The following is an 8,874-nucleotide window of genomic DNA, read 5'->3' as shown; positions in this document are numbered from 1 at the left end:
CAAAAATATGAGTTCTAACTCAATACAAGGGAAGCCCTAGGCTTGAATGTTTACATGTAATAATAATTAAAGACAATTAACTAAAGGTAGTCCTCTCCAATCCAGAAGCCAAACCCTCCCAGGCTAAGTCCTTGGAGGTAGTTTATCACCTGAACCTGAAAATGATGTTCCCATAAAGGGTGAGCCACAGCCCAGTAGAAATATACTAAACCACATATAAGCAATGAATAAAGCAATAGCATTCAACAGATGGTTAACCAAAATAATCAATTACTTCATTTTACAGACTCATGACATTATTGCCAAAGATACGTTTTACTTTCCAGTTTTATCAACATGGCTCAGAACCTGGCCAAACTTATAACAGTGAAATCACATATATCATATTCACATCCTTCCAATATTAACAACAAATGAGACTCAAGCTCAAATCAAACACTTCATACTTCCAGATTGATACACATTTTAGTGCTGTATCAATAAAACAGTTCTATATAAATAAGCACACATAAAAGTGATGCTAATGGAGTCCATCCCCTATCTCCTCCCAAACAAAATCCGGTTTAGAGGTCCATCCCCTATCTTCCCCTAAACCGTGGAGTACATCCCCTATCTCCTCCCACACACAAAACAATGTATGCAAATGCAATGCTCAATCAATACACGTATTTTCTGTATCAATGCCATAGTCAAAATTAATGACTTAACCAATGTGATTAGTTTCAGTTATTCCTAATCCACATGCAATGTCTACAACAATCACGACTATCCTCCACCGATAGCCCAAAACAGTTATTTCTAAACTGAAAATAACTATGTCAACAATTCAATAGACAAATGATACCAATTACCCAATACGCCATTTAATCAATGAATTCCATGAATTTAACCCTCTTTTCCCAATTCCATGAATTACTTATACAAATTAATTCAATAATACAACTAGGGTTTTTCCCAAAATTTACCAAAGTATCCCCAACATGTTAAAATACCAGAACTTAGAACAAAACCTATAAAATGGAGTAGGAAATCCCTACCTCAAAGAAAACAACCCAAAAGGTGAAGAAAGAGATGAGTGCCCAAATACCAAAGTGCTCCAAATCGCCAAATGCTCAGATTAAATGGTAGCCCTTGCCTCACTCTATCTTTTTAATGAAGAATCTAGGGTAGACACACACCCTAAGTGGATCAAATCTAAGAAAGAAGGTGAGTAGGGAGAGAGAGAAGTCGGACCTAGGGTTTGGAATCAAAAGAAAATGAAAAAGACTGATCAAATCCCGCTGCTGTGTATATAAACTGGACAGGCTCGCTCGAGCGAAGACTTGGTCGCTCGAGCGACCAGACACAGAGAAACTACGCTCGAGCCAAGGAAGCCTTGCTCGAGCCAACAACCCAAAAGCTCGCTCGAGCGAAAGAAAGCTCGATCGAGCGAAGAACTCAAACCCTCAGGTCAGAACCCAGACACACGCTCGAGCGAAGGAACTATAGCTCGAGCGAAGGATGAACTAACTCGCTCGAGCGAAGAAAAGCTTGCTCGAGCCAAGAATGCACAGCTACAGGTCCAAATCAAACACTACCTCTCGCTCGAGCGAACAACTCCTCGCTCGAGCGAAGAACCAAAAACCTGGACAGCAACACTTGGTTTCTAAACCCAACCAACCTGAACAAACCTGCCTAACACATCCTATAATTCCAAAAGAGAAAAATAAGGAACAACAACAACAACCATTATACAATGACAGAATCTACGGAACCTAAGTCCGGATACAATAGTCAAATGGGAAAAGACCGGGGTCGCTATACGTCGCACGCCACTGCTAGCGCCACCACCGCTGCCGCCGCATCCTCACAGGTTCTCTCTCACTCTCGGTCTGTCTGTCTCTCTCTCTGTTTCTCGCTCTCTCCCTCTCTAGCCTTTTAATTATTTGAGATTGCTTTTTCAATAACATTAATCTGAAGGGCATATTTTGATTCTGAATCTTGCTCACCCCATGATTCCACATCAAATTGATCATCTTGTAACTCAACCTTTTGTTCCAATGGAGTTCTTAGCTCTACATTATGATGGATAGGTGAAGATACAGTGTCTTCTGTAATCTCAATAGCATTAATCTTCTGGGCAGATTTTGACTCTGAATCTTGGTCATGTTGATCTGAAGACAATGGGACTGTGGTAGCATCAACAATATGCATTTTTAGCTCTGCATTATGATGGGTAGGTGAAGATACAGTATCTTCTGCAATCTCAATAGCATTAATCTTCTGGGCAGATTTTGACTCTGAATCTTGGTCATGTTGATCTGAAGACAATGGGACTGTGGTAGCATCAGCAATATGCAGACTGTTTCTGGATGTTGCAACCATAGAAGAGTCAATAACACTATTGAGGAATTCTGAATTAGAATCATCACAAGAAACTGTATTGCACAAAACAGAGTCCAAATTTGATGAAGCAACTACCTGTTGATCCACCTCATTTTCTGTGCAAGATTCTTGAAGATGCTCTGGGGAACATGCCTCGTTGATTTCCCTACCATTTTGATGTAAATCCTCAAGAATAGCAGTAGATTCTTCTTGCAATTTTGTGGGACTGGTAGAAAAAGATTTGCTGTCGCCTTCATTATCATCACAATACGAGCCAACAACAGCAGTAGCCACAATCACAACTTCCGAATGAATAGTTTCAGTTACTACATCATCTAAATGCACATCGGGAACTGGTGGAGGATTTGGAGAGCTTTGAAAATCAGGTGAAAATTTAAGGCTGCTATCATCCTTTCCAATGATATCCATGTCAGTGGAGAATCCACCCGATTCTTCACAATTTGCTGCATTGGAAGCCACATCAACATTTTTCTCTCTAGAGTATGAAAAACCCACTTCTGCTGAATCAAGTTCATGCGGGGAAATATTTTCTGATATTCCTGAGAACTGATGCTTTGTAAATCTAGTAGCCTCTAGATTATCCACTGTCAGAGTTGAGCTAATTGCTCTCTCCTCGGGCATTGGAGGAGCATCATCTACTTTAGAAACTATGCCATCAGGCTTCATATCAGGATGACAAGTTTCCAGTTCTGGGAAGGCTAAATCAAGATGCTGCTCTTCTGCATGTGAAGCAACTGAATGTGGTGAGACAATCTGAATGTCAACCGAAATTTTGGGACATTCATCTTCTGCGTATTCTGCTTGAAGTGAATCATCTAACCAACTTACATTACTATTCTTTCCATGAGCAGCAGGCTCCAAGTGAATCATCCACATGATGGTTTTCAGAAGACAGCTCAGGGGGGAAATCATCTCGCATTTGGGAAGGACTATCAGAGAGATTAGATGTGCAGGGTAAATTTTCTCCCAGATATGCTGTATTCTCTTCCAGATTACTCCATTTTGCATTAAGTTCATTATCGGAAGATATTTCATCCAATTCCGGTTCCACTGATGAACATTCCATCAAAATTTTTACTGGATCTACAGGTACAAGCATAGGAGTTGAATCAGCATGACAGGAAATAGAGGATGGTTCTGCAAATTCAGGCCTGTAACTTGGGATATTAGCTTCCTCATTGCAAACACCATCACAGACCATGTGTTTTGGAGCTTGGGTCAATGGACTCTCTTCATTGACAGTATGCCTGTCAGATGTCATGTTAACAATCTCAAATTCACAAATGTGGTCTTATAAGTACTACAGGTTCAAGTAATTTTAATTATTATGGTGTGTTCCCGTTGAGAGGTAAATTGCTTAATGTAAGGGAAGCAAGCCATAAACAGATCATGGAGAACGCTGAAATTCAGAGCATCAAGCAGATTCTTGGACTTCAGCATGGAAAACAGTATGACAGTGTGAAGACTTTGAGATATGGTCATTTGATGATCATGACTAATCAGGTTTAAAACATTTAACTTCTTGTTTTGTTTTTTCTTTTGGTTTTATCTATATGTTGATTCATTACTGAGTGTGGATACATTTTAGTTTGTTTGCTGATGACTTGGTTAAAAGTTTCAATTTTTATGCATTCACAGGACCATGATGGATCACATATTAAAGGGTTGTTGATTAATTTTATTCATTCATTTTGGCCATCGTTGCTAAAAATTCCTTCTTTCTTAGTTGAGTTCATTACACCTATTGTGAAGGTATGTACTCCATATCCAATCTTACTTCCATTACTGTCTAGTGGAACTGAAAGTGCAGTTTATAATAACTGGTATTTATTGTTGCACAGGCTACTCACAGAAATGGGAAAGTTCTAGCGTTTTATTCCATGCCGGAGTATGAATCTTGGAAGGAGAGTTTGGGAGGCAATGCCAGCGGTTGGTCCATTAAGTACTATAAGGTTTGTATGTTCAAGATCACAGGAGGGATAAATCTAGGGTACTCGGTGTTTTTGTATGTGTTGTCAGTTTGTATGTGTTTTTGTATGTTCAAGTCTCAGGAGGGATAAATCTAGGCAATGCCAGTGTTTTTGTATGTGTTGTTAGGAGGGAAAGTTCTAGCGTTTTATTAATTTCTTTGGGGAAACTTCCTGCGGGGTCATCTTGAATGACTTAGTTGAACCGATTGGAATCTCAATGTTAGTTTTGTTCCTAGTGGAGTTGCATTTGTATTTGACTTACCGTGAAAAGAAGTTGCATGTGTTTTTTGCATGGTTATCTAGTTTGGATCACCTAGTTTGTAAAGTAAATATTTTTTCATATTGCAGTAGGTGATCTATTCTTTCATATTAACTTAGCTGTGCTATTGTCAATGCTTAGTACCATCCTTTTTTGAGGTTGGAGGAGAGAATGTTGCCTTTAGTAAATTTCCACATTTGAGGGTATTAAACAATGTTGAAATTGGTGATAGAGCTATTGTTGCTAATTAATTTAGGATTTTTTTTATCATGGCTGCCAAATAGTAGTTCATTTTTTAGTTGGTTTGTGCACATGTAACTTTGTTGGTATGGGTGTATTAAAACAGACACTTGCATGAATATCTATAATGCATTCGTAAATTTTTTGTAGGTACTGTATGCGTTGGGGTCTGCTACCTCCTACAAAAAAATTACGGGAATGTGCTTAGAAAAAGCTTTACATCCAGGTATATTTAGGTTCGACTTACAGCTTTTTGGTAAGCATATCAAAATCCATATAAGACATTGATTTTTTATACCCAGACTCTTCTTCATTCTTTTTCTTCTAATTTATCAAGTGAGAGGAAGATTAGTTATTGACTTTAAAGAAACTTGTCTCTTTGAGCTTACTCAGAGGTCCTGTATTGCATCTCTTCTATGATATTCATTGGATGATTTTATCCTCTTGTAATTGACACATTAGATGCTTATTGATGAGGGGGAATTGCAAGAAAATGGTATCAACTCAAAATAATTGCAATGTCACAGAAGTACAAACAATTCATGCATTAGATTGTGCAACTAAATCTTGTGTTTCCACCTCTTTGCTATTATTTTGAGTTTATATCATTTTATTGCAGTTGCCCCTATTGATAAAGTTAGATTAAGTTTAAAATTTGGTTTAGAAGAATTACTTTCTGCTTGCAGCGTGATGAAGAGGACATGGCCGAATTTCTCAAGAATTGGGTGTTTTAACAAATTTTCGTTTCTCATTGACTGCTTCTCGATACTGTTACACTAGGACTGCTGCTTTTACGACTAGAGTGATTCTGCGATTTATACTATGAAATTGGAGGACACTTTTTTGGTCAAATACCTAGCATCAAAGTCAAATGTTTCTTTCTTATAGTACTTCTGAACAGACTCTTAAATTTGTTTTAAATTCAAACAAACATATTGGAAGTGGGAATTGATTTGAATTTAGTGTGTCTTGGTAGGCCTATTGGGTTATCATTTATCAAGAAATGAGTTCCTTAGCACTAGTGTCATAATCATCATTTTGGCTTTTGGGCTTTTCATTGCCTATTAACAATACAAAAATGATTATCCTCCTTATATTTGGATTGGCTAAGTGGCATGTTAAAGTACCTAAAGGTCTTGGATTTGGGAAATAATCAACTATCAGGTCCAATTCCTTTCGAGCTTGGGAGCTGGACAGGCCTTGTGAAAATGTAAATGGTGTTTGACATTTTGTTTCTTCAATTGAGTTTATGTGTTTGCTTCTGGTTTGAGATTTTTCTTTTCTTGTTTCAGGAACCTTCAATCCAATGGGTTGACTGGAAAGCTGCCTTCTGAACTTGGCAATTTTAAATACCTTGAGGAACTTCGGCTGGATAGGAATAAGCTTCAAAGAAACGTTCCTGCAACTAACAGTTCAGATTTTACATCCAGCATGCATGGGATGTAAGTAAAAGATTCATATATAATTACACTATAATTCCTCTAAATGTTGCAGTTATCTGTTTGGGGATTGATTTGATGCGCTTTCAATGAAAATAGTTGCTTGTAGCAAGAATGTGAATAATATTAATTTAATTTTTTGTGGTAAGTAAACATGTGAACTTGAATGAAGAAAATAAAAATGTATAACTATATACTTGCACTTCCTAGTTATTTGATGTATAATTTAATTTTTATGATGCCCATGTTTTGATTTGTTTTTTCACCTTTCATAGAATTTCATTGTATATACTATTAAAACATTAAATTATGCACCAGATTCTGGATGCCCATGTTTTTCAAATTCAAACATTGGACCTATTGAAATTATGCACTTTCAGAAAGAGAAAAACGAATACTAGTTGTCAGTTAACAATAGCCATCTAATATTACACATAGGCCCAAATTTTTTCTAGATTAAATATCAAAATGAAATCTTACTTGGCTTATGTTTTTGAAAAATTAATTAGAATGAGATATTATTTGACTATAATTTTGAAAATTAAGACATTCAGTAATAAGAATTTGTTACCATTATGTTTTGTTGATGGATCTTAGGAAAAAGATAAATTGGCCAAACAGTTGAGCCATCTCTGTCACATAGTCTAAGACAAAATTTGCATAGAAAGCAAGTTATGATTGAACAGAAACATAAGCAATGAAATTCTATGAAAGGTGAAAAAACAAATCAATACACACTACAATTATGAATTTCTGTCTGATGCTTGAGGGACTACAACAAAACAAAATAGAAATTGGTTTGAATGAGAATTAAAGTGGGAATGCATTACAAGTTCATGATCTAATCTTCAACATAGAGTAACCAAGTTACAAACATCAGATAATCACAGAGGCAAGTTTTGCAAGAATGGAGGTAACTAAACTACCACTTGTGTTCCGGGACATACAAAAAAGAACAGAGAGATTTGATAAAGAATATGCATATAGTACACGACATAACTACGAAAAGAAGGGAAGAGAACGGTAAGGAAATACTTTGGATTAGTGGCAAATTACATTAATGTTAAGTTGGTCCCAGAATCTCAACTAAATATATATATGAACATCATATAAAAATGTATAATTTAATTTCCCCCCCCTGTAGTTATTTGATGCAAGTTGCCTCTCTCTCTCTCTCATGCATACGGACATGCAAATGCATACATGCATGAATTGTTGCCTTTTAGTTATTGTGGCATGGTTCTGGTCCCCTTGATGCTTGCTTACCATTTTAGATTAAGCATGACCTTGCTGATGCTGACTACAAAAGATAGTTTCTAAACTTTTACATCTATGATGATTTTCAAAGAATCCTGTTTTAGTTCTTGAGCATTTTGTTGTCACTTCTTGTCAGATTGAACTTTATTTTTTCTAAGACAATTTTTCACTTTGTGTGCATGTGCAGTGTGGATGGTGGAAGACCAAGTAGTGCAAGTATCTTTGTTGGTGGCTTTGTCTTGGGTGGAATTGTTGTTGGAGCACTAGGTTGTATATATGCACCCCAGGTATGTGTGTATTCCTGAACTGTTGTCTATCCATTAGAATTGGATTTATTTGGTCAAATCTCTGGATTGTTTGATATGCGGTACTTCAAATTTGATTGGATAATATAGTTGCTGTGAGGTTCATTTGCCTTACAGATCAGCAAGGCACTGGCAAGAGCAGACAGGAAAGATTTGATGAGAAAGCTGCCAAAATTCATATATGATGAAGAGAAAGCCTTGGAGGTGAGATCTTTCTCTTGCATTTTGGCAACTGCAACTGCCAAAAGATTTGGTGTATTTGTTAATTTTTTCTAGGGATCTTGTCATTGATTCATGTTGACAATATAAACTCTCATCCACTTTATATGATTTGATGAGAACAGAGAACACGCAAAATCCTGACTGAGAAGATCGCGCAGCTAAACTCTGCCATAGATGATGTCTCTTTGCAGCTCCGTGCTGACGATACCCCAAATGGAACTGCTGTAAGCCCGGATGAACTTCAGGCTTCCATATGACAAACTGTTCAAAAGATATCCTGAAGTTGTTTATAGATGAGAAATGTTTGAAACAAATCCTTTAAATTTTCACTAGTAAACTAAGGGCTCAAGGTGGGGCCCTTATGTATTGTGTCGAATGTTAATGATTTAGTTAATTTGAATGATGCTTTAAAATTATAGGTTTATTATGGATTGAATGAATTATTAGGAATTACAGGTGCATTGTTTTCCTGCTTTGGTGACTAATTTATTAGTTGCAACATCCAAAATAATTTTTTTCCGCAAAAAATGACAATTGCCGACCAAGAGTTTTGGTCGCAAAAAATACATGTATTGCCGACCAAAACAACTTTTGGTCGTAGAATCTCACTTTTACCGACCAAAAGTTTTGGTCGCGAAAAGACACAAATGGCGACCAATTTTTTTGGTCGCGAAATGTGATAATTGGCGACCAAAAAATTTGGTCGCGAAGTGTAATAATTGGCGACCAAAATTTTTGGTCGCGAAATGTGACAATTGGCGACTAAGAAATTTGGTCGGGAAAATATCACTTTTCGC

At 36.9% G+C, this 8,874-nt stretch overlaps 2 protein-coding genes across 2 annotated transcripts; both read left to right on the top strand.

Annotated features, from left to right (window-relative positions):
- The first annotated feature begins 3,202 nt into the window (after positions 1 to 3,202).
- Positions 3,203 to 6,367, top strand: LOC114287774 (DNA topoisomerase 2-like). Its single transcript, XM_082876079.1, has 7 exons — positions 3,203 to 3,339; positions 3,475 to 3,888; positions 4,024 to 4,137; positions 4,227 to 4,407; positions 5,005 to 5,080; positions 6,147 to 6,296; positions 6,349 to 6,367. Exons 2-7 carry the CDS (start codon positions 3,775 to 3,777, stop codon positions 6,365 to 6,367), a joined length of 654 nt encoding a protein of 217 aa, XP_082732205.1. The 5' UTR covers positions 3,203 to 3,339; positions 3,475 to 3,774.
- A 1,151-nt stretch (positions 6,368 to 7,518) lies between these two features.
- LOC145789273 (uncharacterized) lies at positions 7,519 to 8,469 on the top strand. Its single transcript, XM_082873047.1, has 3 exons — positions 7,519 to 7,837; positions 7,973 to 8,059; positions 8,200 to 8,469. Exons 1-3 carry the CDS (start codon positions 7,730 to 7,732, stop codon positions 8,332 to 8,334), a joined length of 330 nt encoding a protein of 109 aa, XP_082729173.1. The 5' UTR covers positions 7,519 to 7,729; the 3' UTR covers positions 8,335 to 8,469.
- Positions 8,470 to 8,874: the final 405 nt, after the last annotated feature.

The sequence above is a fragment of the Camellia sinensis genome, chromosome 6 (genome assembly GCF_055761805.1).
Source record: "Camellia sinensis isolate YWXY chromosome 6, ASM5576180v1, whole genome shotgun sequence".
In the NCBI taxonomy this organism is placed as follows: domain Eukaryota; kingdom Viridiplantae; phylum Streptophyta; class Magnoliopsida; order Ericales; family Theaceae; genus Camellia; species Camellia sinensis.
Note: the sequence above shows the minus strand (reverse complement) of the source record. Positions and strands in the feature narration are given on the sequence as shown.

What these genes read in the sequence shown, in the direction of transcription:
- LOC114287774 (XM_082876079.1), top strand. Translation starts at nt 3,775, where the DNA reads ATGGAGAACGCTGAAATTCAGAGCATCAAGCAGATTCTTGGACTTCAG. An exon ending in TGATGATCATGACTAATCAG is followed by an intron (nt 3,889 to 4,023) that starts GTTTAAAACATT and finishes ATGCATTCACAG; the next exon opens with GACCATGATGGATCACATAT. An exon ending in TCATTACACCTATTGTGAAG is followed by an intron (nt 4,138 to 4,226) that starts GTATGTACTCCA and finishes ATTGTTGCACAG; the next exon opens with GCTACTCACAGAAATGGGAA.
- LOC145789273 (XM_082873047.1), top strand. Translation starts at nt 7,730, where the DNA reads ATGTGCAGTGTGGATGGTGGAAGACCAAGTAGTGCAAGTATCTTTGTT. An exon ending in GTTGTATATATGCACCCCAG is followed by an intron (nt 7,838 to 7,972) that starts GTATGTGTGTAT and finishes TTTGCCTTACAG; the next exon opens with ATCAGCAAGGCACTGGCAAG. An exon ending in ATGAAGAGAAAGCCTTGGAG is followed by an intron (nt 8,060 to 8,199) that starts GTGAGATCTTTC and finishes TGATGAGAACAG; the next exon opens with AGAACACGCAAAATCCTGAC.